General features: G+C 35.5%; 1 protein-coding gene across 7 annotated transcripts in view; it reads left to right on the forward strand.

Moving 5' to 3' along the window:
- The window catches only part of ARFIP1 (ARF interacting protein 1), a 131,411-nt gene that overhangs the window by 82,516 nt on the left and 26,799 nt on the right, over positions 1–22,096 (forward strand). For 4 of the 7 annotated variants that reach the window (XM_019025907.3, XM_019025906.4, XM_004040515.5 and 1 more), the window contains 5 exons: positions 1,570–1,678; positions 6,996–7,091; positions 8,709–8,821; positions 17,489–17,710; positions 19,245–19,402. In XM_019025907.3, the coding sequence (XP_018881452.2) occupies positions 1,570–1,678; positions 6,996–7,091; positions 8,709–8,821; positions 17,489–17,710; positions 19,245–19,402 (698 nt within the window). The remainder of the gene's footprint in view (positions 1–1,569; positions 1,679–6,995; positions 7,092–8,708; positions 8,822–17,488; positions 17,711–19,244; positions 19,403–22,096) is intronic. The other 3 variants (XM_063705606.1, XM_019025908.4, XM_019025909.4) reach the window with 1 other exon arrangement.

Genomic DNA, 22,096 nt, shown 5'->3' on the forward strand with positions numbered 1-22,096 from the left:
AAATCAAGTAAACCCGTTACTCAAAATTTTCTAATTCATTTACCCCTATCTCTCAACATAGACCTTTAGCGACGTTGGCCATGGTAGCCTAGTTGCTGGCCTCCATGCTATCCCAATAATATGATAATGACTGTCCAGTGCTACCCACCCTCTTCCCTGAAAGTTTTTCTACTAGGTTGAAGATGAACCCTTCCTAACCCTATTCCATCCCTCCAACGTTCCATATCATCCATGTTGGTCATTGATGCAGCTTAGAATCCATCTCTTCCATTAAGACTTTTTCTTCTATTGAATGCACACTGATCATTTCCTCTTCTGAATTCTTAACTACATTATAAATTGTTGTATACTTTCCTCTTTGATTGCACATTGCCTTCACCTTCTGATTAAGATGTGTATGTTTTGTCCTAGGTTAAAAAAAAAAAAGGATAACTCTGTCTTTGGAGAAATATCCTGGACCCCTGCTGTAGGCTCTATACTTTACCAGTACATCAAGAAAAGGTGTAATGGTTTAGAAAAAATATATAACAGTAGTTATATATATTTATGATCTAAAATCTGCTATCTTAAACTATGATCAGTCTAAAAATTTAGCTTACTAGCTGTGTTTACTTTTAACTTGTCATAGCCCTGAAATTCCCATGAAAATTTAATAAAGGTAAATAGAAAAGTGATTTTATTGTAGATTTAATGCCTTCATTTCAGTTTGATTTCTCTGAAGTTCTAGTCATGTGGATAGGCCAGATTTAAGTCTACATTATTCATAATTGTTGCATCACTTGAAGCCAGCAGACTGTAGCCTCAGCTTTACTTCTTGGTGATTTTACAGTTTTACTTGGCCTTTTTGCCTAATCATTACTTAAGCCCTGAGATTTAATTTACAAAGTTCTGGAAAAAAAAACTTAGAATATACTTAACTAGGATTGTGCCTTTTAAAGAACATTGTGCTTCTTGACTTTTTATACTTTTTAAGCTCTTAAGACCCAGTGTTGAATATTATTTTTATTATAATAAGGTTCTGTTATAGGCTAATTTGCAGTTAGGTTAACTATTATCATTGTGCAATGTAAATCTAAATAAGTTTTGCTTACCTCACCCTGATTGAAGTCAGAGAAGCCCTCTTGAAATGGAAGGGAGATTAACATGGCAAGTGAATGATTTGTTTATACTGTGCATTAGCCAGGCTCATTGTGATTATATTAGGTGTCAGTCAGCTTTTACATATTAGACATGGCAATTGAATGATCTTAATTTTGCTCATTAAAATAATTTTTCTGATGTATCAGTAAGATTAAAATTTTTACATTGAATTTTAGTATCTGCCTGCTGCTTAATTCCAGAATGATGAAAGTGTATTGTATGTGATGTACACAATACCACTTAATACAAATCTTGCTGTATTTGCTGCTGATTATACATCATTATAGAATGCCATGATAGCATAAGGGAATACCGCATAGCAGAGAGAAAAATAATCTAAGATTTGATTAAAAGGATACAATTATTCTGAACTGTTACGTCATGTGGGATTTTTTACAAAGTTTTTTCTTTTATTTAAATCTTGCTAAGGATTTGAAGCATTCATTACCATCTGGACTTGGTCTCTCAGAAACCCAAATTACATCTCATGGCTTTGACAATACCAAAGAGGGTGTTATTGAAGCAGGAGCATTTCAAGGTAAGAGCCCATATATTTGTAAAGATGGCTGGGATGGAGGATGGGAGAAGTTCACCAAATGCTTCCTTTATTAATAAAGCACAAGAATGGAGCCCTTTCATTTTGTGATAAAACGTTGATTATAAATGTATTCCTTTTTCTCTTCAATTTAAGTAATAGAATTATTTGAGTAGTCTCCTTTATATAAACAGATCAATGTGCATGATATCACTGGTTATTATTTAAGAATTGGTTATAAAATACTGAAATAAAAACAAAAATTATGTCAGAAATGTAGATGTAGATTATTTTAACTTATAACCAGGAAATTTATAAATCAATGTTGATTTTTATAAATACATATTTCTTATTTCAAAGCAAATAGAAAAATGAACTTTTTACGTTATATAGGAGGTCTCCAAGACCACACTCATTAAAAGTTTGTATTTTAATTACTTTTAATTATTCCTAAATTTCCTCCCTTCTCTCCACACTTTTGACCACCTCTCTATCCTAAACTGTAGCTATTGAATACCTGAGATATAGTGGTATCTTATGATTGATCTTGCCTCAGTTTCTGACTCTTCCAAGCTGTTCTTACATGTCTGCCAAATTAATATTCTTTAAGCATTCTTTTAACCAAATCAGCAATTTGCTGGGAGAACTCACAGGACTTACATAGTGACACTCATGGCTATGATTTATTATAATGAGAGTAGCAAGCACGATCAGTAAAGGCAAAAAGTGCATAGGCTAAGTCTGAGGAAAACTAGGCATAAGCTTCCAAGAGTCTTCTCCCAGCTTAATCACACAGGAATTGCTTAATTCCTCCAGCAGTGAGACTGACAACATAGGTGAAATTTTGCTAACTAGGGAAGCTCGTTTGAAACTCCATGCTTGGGATTTTTACTGGGGGCTGATCACATAGGTTTCTCCGTCTGTTACATACCAAGATTCTAGACTTCCAGAAGGAAAGCAGGTAAGCAGCATAAGCCACATTGCAGGTAAACAGCTTAAGCACAGTGAGGCACTCGTAATCATTCTGGCAATGGAGGGAATCCTCCCAAAATTCAAGTTGCCGCGTGCCAGCCTTTTTAAGGATAGCAGTTAGACCTGCTGTGTTAACTCTTTTCTGCACACATCTCATATCTATGTCTATTTTTAATTGAAAAATATTGGCTCCTTTCTTAATGCTTTTACTTGTGATAACTTTTTTAAACTTTTTTTTTTTTTTTTTACTCGAGTGAAAGTAAAGCCGTGTAAACATTTAGATGTGGGAAATAGATTTTCTGGACAGTACCGTAAAGTAGTAGCTACAGTTTATGTTCAGTTCAATTAAGCGCATATTAATTTTAATGCTGCATTACATTTTACAAAATGAAGAAACAATTATGTCCATGCCTTTGTAAACCATAGCCCTCATGCAGATATTAGTATTCTGTATTTTTTTTTTTAAAGATGTAGTCTCACTCTGTTGCCCAGGCTGGAGTGCAGTGGCATGATCTTGGCTCACTGCAACCTCTGCCCCCGAGTTCGAGTGATTCTCCTGCCTCAACATCCCAAGTAGTTGGGATTACAGGCGCCTGCCACCACGCCGGGCTAATTTTTATATTTTTAGTAGAGACGGGGTTTCACTATGTTGGCCAGGCTGGTCTCCAACTCCTGAGCTCAGGCAGTCCTCCTGCCTGGGCCTCCCAAAGTGCTGGGATTACAGGCATGAGCCACTGCGCCCGGCCGTATTCTGTATTTTTTATTGTACAGTTGGCCAATACTTTATTTAAAGAACAGTTTAGATTTTGAAGTATATTCTCTGCTACATGGGTCCTGGAAATAGACATTTAGGATAATCCAGTATAATATCCTCTCCTTTAGGCTGTGAAATGAATGGACTGTCTACTGACATCATTTTTTTTCTCTTTTCATACTTATGTTTAGAAAAATAAAGGGAGCAGTCACGTCAATGTCTTAGTAGTCATTCTGAAGCATCATGGCGTTCTTATATCAGGGATAACTTTGAATTTGGAAGGGCTGACTGAGTACCTAAAACTAAGAGTGCTGAAAAACATAAGGCTTACTTTGCATAATTTGGTACCATTTTTTGACTAATCACCAATTCTAAAATTTAAATGTCAACATAGAATAAAAAACTAATTTTACTATTAAGATATTTTAAATATTTTTAATGAAATTATTTAGCTGGCATTTTTCCCCTTAAAGTTATTGTATAATGGTATTATACAATAATCGAAATCAGTTGGCCATCATGAACTGATATACATGAGCATTAAAATGCCCATCAGTTTCACTTGCTTATAGATACATCCTAATCCTTCCAATTGGAATAAGAAAATATATTTCGTGATAATGGCAGTAACATATGTCTCTCTGAACTGAGTTTGTAAAACATTTTAAAATCCAAACTGTATTGTTGATCAGTGTATTAGGAAAATAATCATTCTGCTGCTATACTTAAATTAGTTAAGCATTTGTTGGAAAGTTGTGATCGTTTTAAGATATATGTAGATAAATTGGAATGAACATGAGAAAGAATAACATACAATGGTTACAATCTGGAAAATAGGTCTTATGAAAAAATGTTAAAGGAATTAGGGCTGTGTTAGCTCTCTGGAAAGATGACTAAATGATAAATTATGACTGTTGCTTAAACAGTTAACAAGAAGAGTATAACCATCTACTTTTTCATCTATCTAGAGCAAATTAAAAAGTTATACTTAAATTCAGTTTAAAAACAACAAATATTAAAATCGGCCTAGCACCAAAGATGTTGCAGAATCAGTAATAGTGGAAATCATGAATAAATCAAAGCTCACAAGAGTGAAGTGTACTTGGTACCAGGGTTTTGTTTTAATGGGGGTATAAATCTTTGCACATATGTATTCATCTTTCTAGATTTTTGTTGTTGAGATGAAATAGATTTAATTCCCCAAATTTAGCCAGTTAGTAAGATCCTGTATTATTGAGAGATCCTGTATTATTATTTATTTTTTAGTTGGTATTGGTGAATGATTTTGGTAACAGTTGTTTAAAGGGTTAAAGTATTAAAGATACAGAAAAGTGATAATTACGTTTGAAGGTAAATCAAAAAAGCTGAAGTCCCAGTTACAGCCACACTACATCATTTGCTATTTTACTTTGAAAAGTTACATATCATTTGTTATATATATTATACACATCTCATGTAGTGCTATGGTTTATTTCTTATGCAAGATTAATAAACTGTAATAACTAGAACAATAGAGCTCCTATTCCTGGGGTCAAGACATGGAAGTACAGTGGTCTTCTTTTATTTTACACTTTATTTTAGAATCCCTTATGCCTTGGACGGTAGAGATACAGTCTTTGTTTAAAATGGTGATTGAACTGGATAACCTATTAAAATGCCTTCTAACTCAGCAAGTAACTTGTAGATTAGTGATTTCTATATTGAATTTAATAATGGAGATATTATGGTGTTCAGAACATCTGAGTCTCTAATAAGAAACTATTTTAACTTCTCTGGGCTTCATTAATCTTACCGCTTAATGTGACAGTTTAGTTGATTTCCATCATCCCTTCTGGTTTTAAATTTTATAATTTAACAGATTTAAAGAGAAAAATATCTCTCATTTTGAAAGTTAACAACAATCTATTTAGTTTAGGTCTATTGCATGTTTGAATTTTAATGTGAGATCCAGTTCAAATTAAGGTATATTTTATACTGTTAGAACTCGTGACTGTTTCTATGTCAGAATTTAGTACATCTGGAATATGACCAATTATTACTAATAGTAAAGAAAGTAGATGTGTCTTTCTTATTAGGAAATTTAATTATGAACTTAATGCATGTATTTTTTCCAGAGAACTGGGCAGGAGTGTAATTGAAATAAAAGTACATTATAGACATTAAAATATTCTCAGCTAAACATGGAAGGATTTTAATACTTTTTCAGTTTTAAAAACCTATTACTCCCTTTTTTTGTTTAATGCTAGACATTAGCAACAATATTGGGTAGTCAGTGTTTCTTTCTTTCTTTTTTTTTTTTTTTTTAATTGAGACAGGGTCTGGCTTTGTCACTCAGGTTGGAGTGCAGTGGTGCGATCTTGGCTGACTGCGGCCTCCTCCTCCTGGGCTCAAGCAGTCCGTCTACCTCAACCTCTGAGTAGCTGGGACTACAGGCTTGTGCCACCATGCCCAGCAAGATGGTGTTTTGCCATGTTGCCCAGGCTGGTCTTGAACTCCTGAGCTCAAGCGATCCATCTGCCTCTGCCTCCCAAAGTGCTGGGATTACAAGCGTGAGCCACCGCTCTCAGCCAGTAGTTAATATTTCTTACTTTGTAGATACTTAAGGCTCAGAGGTGTTTAGTAATTTGCCAGGGTGTTCCTGATATCATGTGGTAGATAGAGCCAGAATTTTAAACTCAGTGTTAGAATTTAAAACTTAGTTGTGTTTCATTCAAAAATTGCGTTGTTTCCTCTGGTTCTCAAACTTGGTTGTGTTTGAGAATCATCTTGAGTGGCTTTTGCAAAAGAATAGATGCCTGTTTCACTGATAATCGGTAGATCTTTTTGAGTATCGCAGGTATGTTTTAAAAGCTCCAAAAGTGATTCTTATAATGTCAAAAAATATTCTATATCAGCACTTCTCAAATTTCAAAGTACATACAAATCACCTCGGGAAATCTTATGAAAATGCACGTTTGGGTTCAGTAGGTCTGGGCAGGGTCTGAGATTTTGCATTTCTAACAAGCGTCCAGGTGAATTGAAGAAGGTCCTCTATGTCCACATTATGAATAGCGATGAGACACACTATGTGACATTTGATTTGTGATTTGAAATTTTTGGCTACAATTCCTGTGAAGGCTGTAGTTCATTCACATTTCTTATAAGAGATATGAGAGCATGTTTTACTATCCCTTACATGCCTTTGAATTTTTACTTGAAGAGCTTTTCCTTTATATATGAGAGTAGCAAGTTATGAAATATTTACTGAAGCTTTAAATCATCCAACTATGGGACGGTATTCACATTCTGTTAACTGATTTTGGAAATAGTAGAGTCCAGTTAAAATCCTGGTTAGATGTCATCTTACCAGATTTCATTATATAGTTACATATTTTGTTTAGTTTTGATAGTTTGATGAAAAGTTTATATAAAAACTGAGCCTGGTAGCATACATTTATTATTAGTCCTTCCCTGAAAGAAAACAAATATATTAATTCCAACTTTTAATCCTAGTGTTTGAATATTTTAAAGGAAATATCAGTAACCCTATATTCAAAATGTACAGTATGTGGAGGAGGAAAAGGATTTTCACAGTTAAAATGTCTACCTTTTCAGGTTCCCCAGCACCGCCACTGCCATCTGTTATGTCTCCTAGCAGGGTTGCAGCTAGTCGACTGGCTCAACAAGGAAGTGATTTAATTGTTCCTGCAGGTATTCACTGCACTGATTGGATAAAGCCCTTATTGCTACTGCTGAAGCTACACTAATTTACTCAGTTTCATAATGACTTGCTTTATATTCTTAGGTGTGTGTGATTCTGACTTTTTTGGTGGCTGCCTTATTAACAATAAAGGAAATAATTTTTCTAACTGTATCCTATCTTTGTGGCTTTTCAGAATAATTCGGCTGTATCTCACACCTGAAACTTAATCCATTTTAAAATTAAAACATTATAAAATTTGATTTGCTTTAAATCATTCTTTCTTTGCTCTGGAAAATGTAGGTTTACTGTTTGATCCTAAACTCTCATCTTTGCAGCTCTGCCTTCTATTTTCAGTTAAAGGAAAAACAACCTTCAACAATTAGGTTGGTTGTTTTTAAGAATGGATTAAATGAAAAAGGTCTTGTCTTCTTACTTTTAGCTTTAACTTACAAATAGTTTGCAGATTGCAACACAATACTATTAATTTACCAGTTATACCCAATGAAAAATACTTGGGAAAATCAGTATCTTTACATTCAGTTTGCTCTGCACTTTACCGTTACTGGACTATAAAAATGGGAGAAAAAATGAACTCCACGTTTCTTCTTATATGAAATGTTAACATTTATATTTTGTTTTGTGAGAATTTTATAAATTCTTTAATGTGTTCTATTTTATATACCATTCTTGTTCTCGGACTGGTAAAGCTATGGGAAAGATTGGTCTGATTATAGGAATAAGTGAGAGAAGAAATTTTTGGGGATTTTTACTGGGGGCTGATCACATTTTTACTGGGGGCTGATCCTAATTTTTCTCTTTTCCTTATTTCATTATTCTTTTTAAATTATTAGAAAGTTTCCATCCCAAAACTGAAATGAAAAATATTTTGACTATGAAAAGTATTTTACTATTAAGAACTATATAGTTGTAGAGTTGCTTTCATATAAAAAATTCTTAATTGTTGGAAGAGTACATTGTCAGGAATTTACCCTGCTTCTTTATTCATTATGGCTCTTTTTGGTTTTCTTACCTTTTTTTTGTGGTCTCTTGAGAAAAAAGAGGTACAATATAGATCTTGTTTCAACCCAGCCTTTCATACTAGTGATAGCATATCTTTAATGACTATTTGAATTGAACTACTGTGTGAAATTTGAATTATTTTTTCAAATTCTCCAAAATTATAGCAACATTCTATTGTTGTTGTAGTCTGCATATTACAGTGAAAGATCACTGTGGGGAATACGTGGCCTTTTAGATTTTTATTGACCAAGATACTTCTTTTTTAGTGTCATTAGTGTATAAAATTAGTTATGGAAATTTTATTTTTCTTGAAGTAAGTGGCAACTTATATAGAAAATAAGGCTGATTGCAGCAAGGGTTTTTTTGTTTGTTTGTTTGTTTAAAGAAGACAGACATGGCATTTGTGTTTAATGGACAGAAGTGTTGTTTAAGTAATTAGGAGACTATCCTCAGCGATTCCAGGAAGTTCTAGTTCTTTACTTTGTGGGAACCTTTTTTCTTTTTTTAGATGCATAAGTATTTTAATTTGAACAATGTCAGGGTTTTGTTTTCTTTCCCTGCTTGTCTTCATCTGGATTGTGTTTTTATCTTTTGTTATCTTGCAGGTGGCCAGAGAACACAGACAAAAAGTGGACCAGTTATTCTAGCAGATGAAATTAAAAATCCTGCAATGGAAAAGTTAGAACTTGTTAGAAAATGGAGTCTAAACACCTATAAGGTTTGTAATTATTTAATGTTTCCACCCTAAATGGCTCTAAAATTCATTTATATGTTTATTCAAGTCATTATGTTGCAATTAAATGCACATAGAGAAGAGAAAATGCCGTCTAAACATGGTAGAAATACAGTTTGAAAATGAAGTATTTGTTTTATCATTGATCTTTGCATGTAATTTAAGAATTTAGTACAAAAGAGTAAAAAAAGCTATTAAAATGCTTATTAACCGATAATGTACATAATTGAAGACATGTACTGCTTTGGAATTTATTTAGCTGTAGAGCTACTATAGATATATTTGCTCCTTCCCCTCCTTTTGATACTTTATAGGAGCTGAAGGTGAAGAGAGGTATATTAGTTCTCCAAAGTTTGAAATTCTCTGATTTTACTATAATAACTAAGCATTAACTATATGGGCAACACCAGATTGCAAATTAGTTGTGTTTCTAAAGTTTGTTAACATTCTTAGTTGCATTGCTTCAGAGTAATTGGTGATTATTTTTCTTATGCCCTCCATAAAACAAATAAGCAAATTATTTAACCCAATATATTGTATTTGATGTATTACAAACAGCTCAACCCCCAAATCCACTTAGTACCTTTTGAATTTTAACAGGGACAAGACTGTAGAATTCGTGGAATAGTTAGGATGAAAGCCCTAGCAGCTCAGGTTAGAACATTAGCCACAATTCTCCCTATATTCGTGAACTGATTGTGGGTCTAGTGATTGGTAAATTAGGAATTGTCTGTATTTTTATACAGAACAGGCCTTTCTTACATCTTCTCAACAGTAAAACAGAAGTGAATTTATTCTTTCAGTTAATACCTTAAAAATATGATGTAGAAGTCTTCTACAAAAGTATAGGTTTTCTTAAGATGGTAAAACCTCCCTGAAACATGTTACATGAATCTGTCCAAAAATTATTTAGCTCATGTAAGTGTAGAATCTGAGAAATCCCAATGGTAGTCTTCAAAAAGTGATGCTTGCTTAAACTAAACTCTTCTAAAATATTCACGGATTTCTATTCCGTCTTCTTGCTGATTCCACATAGCCAGTCAGTCGTTAAGTCCTATGCATTCCGCCTTCTTAATATTATTTCACCTTTTCCCCGTTCTCCTCCATCCCAGCCTTCACAGCCATAGTTCATATTTATTACTCTCTCACATTACTGTGACAGCTTCTTAACCAATTCGCTAAGATTACATGTTCGACCCTGCCTAACGTGGGTTCGTTCCTGCTTAAAATCCTTCAGTCGATCCCCACTGTTTTTAGAGTGGCATGAATCTGACCTCTATTTACCTTTCCCACTGTGTCTCTGCCTCTTTTCTATCTATGTATCAAGTGATTCATACCAAATTACCCAGAAACTTCCTAAACAGTCTGTGCTTTCTCATACTTCTGTAACTTTGTTCATAAGACTATATTTGCCTCCTCCTTGGAATTCCCTTTCATTTTACTTGTTCATCTTTCATACCAGACTGAGCAAGTTTAAGCTTTTTGTTCATTTGAGTCTTCCTTTCATGTTGTTTAGTTGATGTTTTCCTTGTTCATTATCTATTTGTTCCTATGTGTTTATGTGTTATTATCTGTTTCTTTTCTTGCATCTCTTATCTCTACAATAATCTGAATTGAATCACTATTAAGATTCCATATTTCTTATATTAATATGCCACATTTAGCCTATTAAAAATTTGTGTTAATGAAAATGACAACTCTTTAAAATGTTGTACATATGATATAGTACTATGTGAAGGAGGCATTATTTTCTTTAAACCTTATTTTTAAATGACAATTTTTTTTCATTAGAACTTAACTTGGATATTTTAATCTAAGTCAAAAAAGAAAAAGAAAGTATCTGACTTACATGATTCTGTGGAGTTAATAGTCCAGTGTGTCCAGGCTGACATATTCCACTCAACCAAAAAAAGTTCATAGTGTAATGACCTCATGGGGTCTGCATGACTCTGTGTGTTCTTATTGCTTTTTGAGCTTCTCAGCTCAAATTTTAGCTAATGTTGGGCATTCATTATCATTTGGATAATGCTTCAAATACTGATTCTGATTTGGTTGATTCAGGACTGTGCTTGTTATCCATTTTACTGTTTGTTTGTTTGTTTGTGTAGATAGGTCTCACTCTGTCACTCAGGCTTGAGTGCAGTTGTATGATCATGGATCACTGCAACCATAACCACCTGGACCCAAGTGATCCTCTCACCTCAGCCTCCTGAGCAGCTGGGATACAGGCAGGCATCACCACTCCTGGCTAATTTCTTATTTTTTGTGGAGAGGGAGTCTCCCTATGTTGCTCAGGCTGGTCTTGAACTCCTGGGTTCAAGCAGTCCTCCCACCTCAGCTTCCCAAAGTGCAGGGACTTACAGGTGTTGAGCCACCACGCCCGACCCCATTTTACTCTCGAATAACTTGATTCTGGCTATGTCTTTGGTCCTCTCTCCTTCGTGCTTTCTACCTTTAATTTCTTCGGTTTCTATTCTGTAACAAATGCTTTAATGCTTTTCCTCAAAGGGAATATTTAGCTTCATTTATTGGTTGTTAATTTTGGTCCCAAGACCAACATGGTGATTCAAAGCAAATATATAATAGGAGCAATTTTAGGTTTAGACATTGAACCTATCTTCTTAAATATTATTTTAATCTACCTGATTTTATTCACAAAATTTGAATCCAAAATCTATTTTCTTATTTATTTTCATCTACAGAAGTAGTTGAGATAATAAACTATGGTTTATTTAAGTTTTTTATTTTTATTTTTTCCTAGTCTAGAATAGAGTGCTTTTTGAAGTTTGTCTTTTTTTAAAAAAAAAAAAAGAATAATCTCTCAGTTTCAGCATTCAGAGCTATTTGGCATCTTTCCCAAACTTTTTTCTTAATGTTTAAGAATTTGCCATTAGCATTCACACCCTTATCAAGTTAACCTTTGATGTCTTTAAACCAGTATCTTTTAAACTTTCATGCCTGTTTTTCTTGTCATGTTGCCTCATTCATTTATTGGTTGACCTACTTCCCCTGTTCATTTTCCTTTTATGCTACCTTCTCTATCCCTTACCTTAATAATCCTTGTTGTATCTGTCAGTTGTTGCCATAAGTTTATTCTTTTGCTTGTACTTAAATATCTTTATTCTTTTTTTTTTGGCACTACAGAAGAGCTCTTGGTGCTATTTGATATGGTTTGGCTGTGTCCCCACCCAAATCTCAACTCCAGTTGTATCTCCTAGAATTCCCATGAGTTGTGGGAGGGACCTAGGGGGAGGTAATTGAATCATGGGAGCCGGTCTTTCCCATGCTATTCTCGTGATAGTGAATAAGTCTCACAAGATCTGGTGGGTTTATCAGGGGTTTCTGCTTTTGCTTCTTTCTCATTTTCTCTTGCTGCCACCATATAAGAAGTACCTTTTGCCTCCTGCCATGATTCTGAGGCCTCCCCAGCCATGTGGAACTGTAAGTCCAGTTAAACCTCTTTTTATTCCCAGTCTCGGGTCTGTCTTTATCAGCAGTGTGAAAACCAACTAATACAGTAAATTGGTACCAGGAATGGGTTGTTGCTGAAAAGACACCCAAAAATGTGGAAGCGACTGTGGAACTGGGTAACAGGCAGAGATTGGAACAGTTTGAAGGGCTCAGAAGAAGACAGGAAAATGTGGGAATGTTTGGAACTTCCTAGAGATTTGTTAAATGGCTCTGCCCAAAATGCTAATAGTGATATGAACAATAAAATCCAGGCTGAAGAACTTATTGGGAACTGGAGCAAAGGTGACTCCTGTTATGTTTTAGCAAAGAGACTGGCGGCATTTTGCCCCTACCCTAGAGATTTGTGGAACTTTGAACCTGAGAGAGATGATTTAGGGTATCTGGCAGAAGAAATTTCTAAGCAGCAAAGCATTCAAGCGGTGACTTGGGTACTGTTAAAGGCATTCAGTTTTATAAGGGAAGCAGAGCATAAAAGTTTGGAGAATTTGCAGCCTGACTGTGTGATAGAAAAGAAAAACCCATTTTTGGGGAGAAATTCAGGCCAGCTGCAGAAATTTGCATAAGTAGCAAGGATCCTAATGTTAATTGCCAAGATGATGGGGAAAATGTCTTCAGGCCATGTCAGAAACCTTCACGGCAGCCCCTTCCATCACAGGCCTGGAGGCCCAGGAGGAAAATGTGGTTTCGTGGGCCAGGCCCAGGGTCCCTGTGCTGTATGCAGCCTAGGGACTTAATGCCCTGTGTCCTAGCCGCTCCAGCCATGGCTGAAAGGGGCCAATGTAGAGCTTGGGCTGTGGCTTCAGAGGGTGGAAGCCCCAAGCCTTGGCAGCTTTCACATGATGTTGAGCCTGCGGGTGCACAGAAGTCAGGAATTGAGGTTTGGGAACCTCTGCCTAGATTTCAGAAGAGATATGGAAATGCCTGGGTGCCCAGGCAGAAGTTTGCTACAGAGGTGGGGCCCTCATGGAGAACCTCTGCTAGGGCAGTACAGAAGGGAATCGTGCGATCAGAGCCCCCCACACAGAGTCCCTACTGGGGCACCTCCTAGTGGAGCTATGAGAAGAGGGCCACCATCCTGCAGACCCGTGAATGGTAGATCCACTGACAGCTCGCACCGTGTACGTGGAAAAGCCAGCCCATGAGAGCAGCTGGGAGGAAGGCTGTACCCTGAAAAGGCACAGGGGTGGAGCTGCCCAAGACCATGGGAACCCACCTCCTGCATCAGCGTGACCTGGATGTGAGACCTGGAGATCATTTTGGAGCTTTAAAATTTGACTGCCCTGATGGATTTTGGACTACATGGGCCCTATAACCCCTTTGTTTTGGCCAATTTCTCCCATTTGGAATGGCTGTATTTACCCAATACCTGTACCCCCATTGTATCTAGGAAGTAACTAGCTTGCTTTTGATTTTTACAGACTCATACGCATCTCAGATGAGACTTTGGACTGTGGACTTTTGGGTTAAGACTTTGGCTGAAATGAGTTAAGACTTTGGGGGACTGTTGGGAAGGCATGGTTGGTTTTGAAGTGTATGGACATGAGATTTGAAGGGGCCAGGGGTGGAATGATATGGTTTGGTTGTGTCCTCACCCAAATCTCAACTTGAATTGTATCTCCCAGAATTGCCATGTGTTGTGGGAGGGACCCAGGGAGAGGTAATTGAATCATGGGGGCTGGTCTTGTCTGTGCTATTCTTGTGATGGTGAATCAGTCTCACAAGATCTGATAGGTTTATCAGGGGTTTCCGATTTTGCTTCTTTCTCATTTTCCCTTGCCACCACCATGTAAGAAGTGCCTTTTGCCTCCCGCTGTGATTCTGAGGCCTCCCAGTCATGTGGAACTCTTAAGTCCAATTAAACCTATTTTTATTCCCAGTCTCAGGTATGTCTTTATCAGCAGCATGAAAATGGACTAATACACTACTTAAATACTCAGAGTACACAGTTGACTGTTGCATAAATTCATAAACCAGTATAATGCTGATTCATGGTATTTTGTACACTATCACTGTATTTCACCCACCCTTTCCCAAGTAGAGAATCTACATAGGTCAGTAATTTACTTTAGCTTCCTTTTGCCTCTTGAATTTAGCATCATTTGTCCTGTTCTTCAAAATGAATTTTTCATTTATATGGAAAACTGAATAGGACCACCAGCTCATTGTAAGTGATCTCCATTTTCAGGGACTCTGAGGAAGGTTAAATAATTTAGATTGTTAATTCTCTTCCATTTTGAACTTGCTTTATAATATATACTGATCTCCACTATTACATTTTATTTCCGTATATACTGGAAAGCAATTTAAATAAAAATCCACTGTAGAGATCATCTAAGACACTTCCTCTAGGACCCTGATGAGTTGGGAAATGGGTGGCAACTTTATATCTTCTCACTACAACTTCCTTTACAAAGCTTCCCGTAGGAAATCTGTAGTACTCTCATTTCCAGATTCTTTAGGTTTTGCTGAGGAGTGTAGATTTATCAGATTGGAATATATGTGAATCTAGTTTTACAACTTCTTTCAAGTGTCCAGTTTATCTTAATTTGCCTTATAATCAGTATCATCTTACTCTTCCCACTGCTTTGGCTTCCTGGAAACAAAAAACATTTCCTCATTAATTCTTCACCTCTATGCCTGCTTGTAACCGTTATTTCTGTGGGGAAAAAAAAGGCCACTCAGACAGCAGTGTGTACATTTCTCTCACTGTGCTAAGAAACAATCCTTCTTCAATGAATTCTGACTTAATGAATTATTATATCTAGGCTGTTGTGAAAGTACCACATGCTTTGGCTTGTGAATAGAGTAAATGTCTCTGATAATATTGCATAGGGAAAACCCTGGTGTGGAAGAAAAATACGGGAATAAGTGACCTATCTATCTCCTTTATCTTGTTAAAATTTCAGGCATTATTTCTTGCTGATGGTTTTCTTGTTAAAATCACATCTTCAGTTCAACGTTTCTCTTGTGATTTTCATTTCCTAGGAGTGTTTGTACGTTTTCCACAGTAATACTTTATCCCCTTCAGTGGTTTTGATCTCTCACCTGTCCTGTTATTTGTGATTAAGGATTTCTCTACTTTTTTTTTTTTTTTTTTTTTTTGAGACGGAGTCTCGCTCTGTCACCCAGGCTGGAGTGCAGTGGCGCGATCTCGGCTCACTGCAAGCTCCGCCTCCTGGGTTCACGCCATTCTCCTGCCTCAGCCTCCCGAGTAGCTGGGACTACAGGCGCCCGCCACCACGCCCGGCTAATTTTTAGTATTTTTAGTAGAGACGGGGTTTCACCGTGTTAGCCAGGATGGTCTCGATCTCCTGACCTCGCGATCCACCCGCCTTGGCCTCCCAAAGTGCTGGAATTACAGGCGTGAGCCACCGCGCCCGGCCTACTTTTAAAAAATAACACTCTTTGTTAAAAAAAAAAAAAAAGTTTATAAGGATCCTTAGTTGATGTGTTGGGAAGTAGAAAAATATATAAGCAGATTTGTGTATATTGACAAGAAAAAGTCTCAGATTATTTTGTTCATAGAAAAGAAATATTCAGGATATTATATATAGCATAATCTCATGTTTACTCTAAAAATATCTATGAGATTGTATATGTTTGAAGGAAAGTCTAGTATACCTATCAGACTGTTAATAGTAGTTTTCTACTATTCAGTGTGATTAAAGGAAGAGGAAATTCACCTCTTATTTCATGCATTATTTTAATTTTTACCACAGACATTAATTCTGTAACCAGAACTTTGAAGAACATGATAAAGAGCAAGTTTTAAAAATTGTAGTACTGGCCGGGTGTGGTGGCTTATGCCTGTAATCCCAGCACTTTGAGAGGCCAAGACGGGCAGATCACCTGAGGTCAGGAGTTCGAGACCAGCCTGACCAACATGGAGAAACCCCGTCTCTATTAAAAATACAAAATTAGCTACGTGTGGTGTTGCATGCCTGTAATCCCAGCTACTCGGGAGGCTGAGGCAGAAGAATCGCTTGAACCCGAGAGGTGGAGATTGTGGTGAGCTGAGGCTGCACCATTGCACTCCAGCCTGGGCAACAGGAGCGAAACTCCATCTCAAAAAAACAAAACAAAACAAAAAATTGTAGTACTTATTTACTACTTTTTAAGAATATTTCTGATAACATTTAATGATAAGGTATCTATTAATGCCCCAGTTATTCTTAAAATGTATTATTGAATGAAGTTGAGAGTAAAACATTAATACTAGAAAACTTATTTCCATGTGCTCTGAAATTAGATGCTTTTTAAAAATTACAGGTTTCTAGGCTGGGCACAGCGGCTCACGCCTGTAATCCCAGCACTTTGGGAGGCCAAGACAGGTTGATCAGTTGAGCCCAGGAGTTTGAGACCAGCCTAGCCAACATGGCAAAACCCCATCTCTACTAAAAATACAAAAAATTAGCTGGGCTTGGTGGCGCACGCCTGTAATCTCAGCTACTTAGGAGGCCGAGACATGAGAATCACTTGAACCTGGGAGGTGGAGGTTGCAGTGAGCCGAGATTGGACCACTGCACTTCATCCAGCCTGGGCAATAGAGAGAGACTCCATCTCAGACCAAAAAAAAAAAAAATTATAGGTTTCTGTATTATTATTTCTGGGGCAGAATACAATAACATAACATCATATAATACCACACTGTGTGAGTAAAAGTAACTTAGTAGTTTCTCTCTCTTCCTCTTCCCCCCCCCTTTCATTCCTTCCTTCCTGTTTCTTCTTTCTTTATTCCTCATTCATACACACACGCATATATATACAAATCATTTAAGGGGGAAGATAGAAGTAAAAGAGCATTTGAAAGCAGTAGGAGAGTAGTATTTTGGTGTTCTTATTATTCCTATATTAACAGTCTATATTAGTCTTAATGCCAAATATCTCCGTTTTAGATAATCTACCCAAATGTACTAAACTTGCAAAATAATTATGTGAGAGAGTTCTTATGGCAGTATATAAGTTTGCTAGATATGTCTTAAAACTTCCTTTGATTAGTAATAATTATTAGACACATCTGGTGAATTTACTTTCTGAGTCCTGATCAACTAAGGGAGCTGACAATTTTCAGTTTGTTACGCTAGCTTGTTTGAATCCAAAAAATGGTATATGCCATATGCTCTAGCATTTATATTTTGTTTTGTTTTTTCTTTCTAAACAAAATGCATCTTCCACTTTTAGTGTACTCGACAGATTATCTCTGAGAAGCTAGGCCGTGGCTCAAGAACTGTGGACCTTGAACTTGAAGCTCAGATTGATATATTAAGGGATAACAAGAAAAAATATGAAAATATTTTAAAACTGGCTCAAACATTGTCGACCCAGCTTTTCCAGATGGTACATACCCAAAGGCAACTTGGAGATGCATTTGCTGACCTGAGTTTGAAGTCACTAGAACTTCATGTAAGATTATTCTAAATAACTATTAGGGATGGGAGAAAATGATAATAGAAGTATTCTAAGAGGTAATTTGTTATTGTGATTTGCTGAACTCTTAATGAAAATGGAATTCTGAGATTCTCTTTTAAGATATTTCATATCACTTTAAGAAGGCCCTCTTAAAGTGATATGACTTCTGTTAACTTTACTTTTTATGAATTATCGTATGTATATAAATCTTTCATATTTTTCTTCCTGTTTGTTAATATTTTATTTTGCCTTTTACTCCTTAATCAATATCAAGGGTTACTGTTGTAATATGTTCTGTTAGCTTTTTCTAAAAGTTGTAAAAATGTTGTTTTCTGTATTATTCTATTTCCAGTAACACTTATGTAGACTTCAGTGAAGTGTGTAACTTAGCTTGTGGAAATTTGGTGCCAAAAATCTTAAGCTGTCCTGCCTTTCATTTTAGTTTTTACATACATTGATTGGTAATCTTTTTATGTGGTCCTTTATCTGCCAATATTTGCAACAAATCAAGGTCTATAAAATTTTGAAGACTGAGTACAGAGTGGAGTTACATGGACATCTCTTAAATGGAAAATGGTTTTAGCATAATAAAGATAATTTTACTTTCCTGCTATTTTCTGAATTATTGAATACTTTGTCACCTAAGAAACGTAATTACAGCTATTGCAATAGCATTAAATTTGTATCTTCTAATATTTTAGTTAATTTAATATTACATTATTTGTTTCAACTGAAATTGAAAAGTGTTTTATAACAAACTGGAGAATTATCAAATTAAATGATACATCTTAGAATATGTGATCGATTTTTTATTTGGTTAGGTGCATTCCTGATTAATCTGTTAATTAGTAAAACTTGCACTGGAAAGCTTTCACTGCTGAATATACAGAGCTAGAGTTAGTTCTTGCCATATCCGAAGGAGTCATGTGTAATGTTTACTGCACCAAGATGCAGTTTATTCAAAAAGAATGAACTAAATCTGGTGTTGAGTGATCCTTCCTCAGTTGTGTGCCTAAATAGAGCTGAGCTTGGGAGTCAGCTAGTCACCAAGTTTACAAAGAAATATGTATTGTTAATATTTATACTTTGAGGAGAATCAGTCAAAACACAAAAAAATGCACTTTGTGTTATGTCTGAAAGTTTTAACCAATTATTACCTAATTTGGCTGTGAAAGTTATAGTTTCTCTGATTAATAATCTGCTATATTTTTCTTTCCAACAGCTGTGCTTATAGTATAATAGAAACAAAATGTAGAAATGAAAATATTGTTTCTACTACAAAGTAACTTAAAAAAATTATTTAGCTTTTAGGTATGTATCTGAGCTGATGACAATTTTGGTTTATTAGACTTTTTCAGTAATTATATGGCTAGTTGTGATTTCGATTCTTAAAGACAGAAAGAAAAAGTAAAACTGCTATAGCTGGATCTCTAAATCACATATTTTCCCATTAGTGACGTGCTTGAGATTTTTAAGTCACTTTTACTGATTTATTACTGAATAAATTAAGGTGACTTCTTTGTTTTAGGAAGAATTTGGCTATAATGCCGATACCCAGAAGCTGCTGGCTAAAAATGGAGAGACTCTTCTTGGGGCCATTAATTTTTTCATTGCTAGTGTGAACACTTTGGTGAATAAAACCATTGAAGATACATTAATGACTGTGAAACAGTATGAAAGTGCCAGGTAAGGTATACATTTTTACTGTGTTGTCTGTTTTACAGATGGCATATAATTCAGTTAATTTTTTGGTTACAAACAACAGAAACCAACTCTGGCCAATATGGGCAGGAAAAAAATGTGCTGGAAAGTTACAGGATACCTCTACAGACTTGGCAGAAAGGGAGAGAACAAGATTCTGGAAACAACCAAGAACCAAAGCCAAGTTAAGCCTCAGAAGAATCTAATTAGAACCCCTATGCTGGGTGCCTCTAGTACTTGATGCTGCCACAGCTACCATAAATAATTTCCTAAATACCCATGAATACTTGCTTCATTGCCTTGAGATTATCTAATTGAGCCTTGGTCATGTGCCCAAACCCTGCCTTCTAGTGAGTAGGGAAATGGAGGATCTCCCAGCTCTGGCTTCTTTAGAAGAGGACAGGGCCCTATGTTCTACCAGGTAGGTATTACATGTTCCTCTATACTCTCACCTAAATTTACCGTTCATCCTTATTACCACTGCTTCCACAATAGCCAGACCCATACTTTCAGTTTCTATTGAATAAATAAGCTCGTTTTGCCTCCATGATTTTTGTTTGTTAGGATATCAGTCATCTTCCATTTATCCAGATTATAACAAGCCTTCAAACCCTTTCAAATTTTACCTTTTATATAAATTAAATATTTGACTTGTATTTTGATAACTGTTTATAATGCAGTGTTTTTATACATCCTATTTTAATGGGTTTTTATATATCCATATTCATATATATATATGTATATATAGTTTCCCTGTCTCATAACTATCCTGTTAAATGGTGAACAAAATATATATTAATAAATATTTTGAAGGGTCTAAAATATGGCAGACCTATAATAGCCTTTTTCACCTTTTGATTCCAGGCCCAATTTTTTCCCCATATGCCCTACCACTTTTCTTTAAGTATCATTCTAGTCCCTTTTGAGGTTTTTTTCTTTTGAGCACTCAAAATTCTTATTTTCCATTATACTTTTTATGCATAGTTGAAGATAAACTTTACCTTTTAGAAGGATAACTTTACTCTTTGCCCTCTTATCCTAGTTTAATGGTATGAGAAATACCTGTAAAAACTCCAAACTCATCTAGTATTTTTGCAATTGAGTTCTTATTAAATATGTATTTCCTTACACTTCAATTAAGTAAAAGCCCAAATCATTTTGAAAAGTTAATTTTTGATGTTTTCACAGGAAGAGATGCTTCTGTCCCATACCATGTTTATTTTGTCATTTTCCATTTAGTATTAAAGTATGAGATTCTTATTGACTTGAAAATGAAGGTCAAACAGCTGTGGTTGTATGGAGGGGTAAGGGTGAGGATAGCTGTTAGTAAGATAGCCTTCCGTGGAAATCTCTTCAATAACATTCTCAGTAATTGGTTTTTCAGTCTCAATTTAAATCCTTTCATGGAAATTATATTTTTCAAAGGGTTCATTATGTATATGAATTTAAAAATTCATTTATATAAGTTTTACTTGATCCTTTTCTAAGTTTGTCTGTTCCTTATTCATAATGTCCTAATTTGTTCATAATGGTACTGTTTATTTTATCTCTAATCATTTTAAATATTCATATTTTCTAGTCCTTCTGATTGTTTTAACATTTATGGGTTTTAAAGATGGATATTGTTTTCTTCCAAAAATACCCCCACCACCTCCTAGTTAAGAACTTTGTGAATCTAGTTTCTCTACTTTGCAATTGTCTACCTATCCTGAAATATATTTTCGTTAATAATAATCTCTTTCCCTTCAGCTTTTATTTCTAAACAGTTTATAATTAATTTGTAGAGGAGAAAACACTCTAGAGGTTAAATGGTTTGCTCACTAGTAGTCAATTTCAAAGGCAAAATAAGAACCCATTGGTTCTCTATGGTTCATATTTTATCAGTAGGCCTTATACCTGAGTATTAGTGCCCTAAGTATAATGTGGTATGAGATCTCAGATTATAAAATACAGCATATAGGTTCATTTGGAACTCTTGAACAAAATTATAAATCAAGTTACATGTACTTGGTAGCTGGTTTCTTAAGGGAAACCCTTACACAGCCTCTGTGTGTACTTTAAAAAACAACAACAGTAGTGTTGTTTTTGTTTTATGTCATCCCATAATTTATCCTTTTTTAATTCAAATTACAATGTATGATCTTATTCATTAAGCTTAGCTTGGGGTTTGACTTTTCTGTTGTTTATGAAATAGCTGTGGAATTGGCTAGTTGTTAACACTAAAACCTTGCCTACTGATGGATAATAGTCAAAAAGAATCCAAGGTTAAAAGTTTTTCAGTAGCTGAATTTCCTTCTCTGTCAAAGCCAGAATTTACTGACTTTTAGGGCAAGGGTCATCTATTTGATCAGTGCAAAAAGTGGTAATTTAGGCAAATGCCCGAGTGGCCTTTTAATCCTCCCTATTATGCATTGTGTACAAGTATTTCCTAGCCCTCTGGTGCTTCATGTATAGAAAATCTTGTAACAGCCCATTCAACACTTCTCCACAGCAGCACCAACAAGGGAGTCAATTGTGGTCGAGACTTTTCAGATGTGGACACCTGTTCTCTAGAAGTTTTACATAAGCCATAAAGTAACTGTCACTAACTTTGTTGATATGGACTCAGTTCAGACGGGCAACCTTGAAGTGAAGTTGCTTTTTGAAAACTTAGTGAGCTTCTCTTCTTGGTGGTAATGA

This window comes from Gorilla gorilla, chromosome 3, assembly GCF_029281585.2.
Source record: "Gorilla gorilla gorilla isolate KB3781 chromosome 3, NHGRI_mGorGor1-v2.1_pri, whole genome shotgun sequence".
Lineage (NCBI taxonomy): Eukaryota > Metazoa > Chordata > Mammalia > Primates > Hominidae > Gorilla > Gorilla gorilla.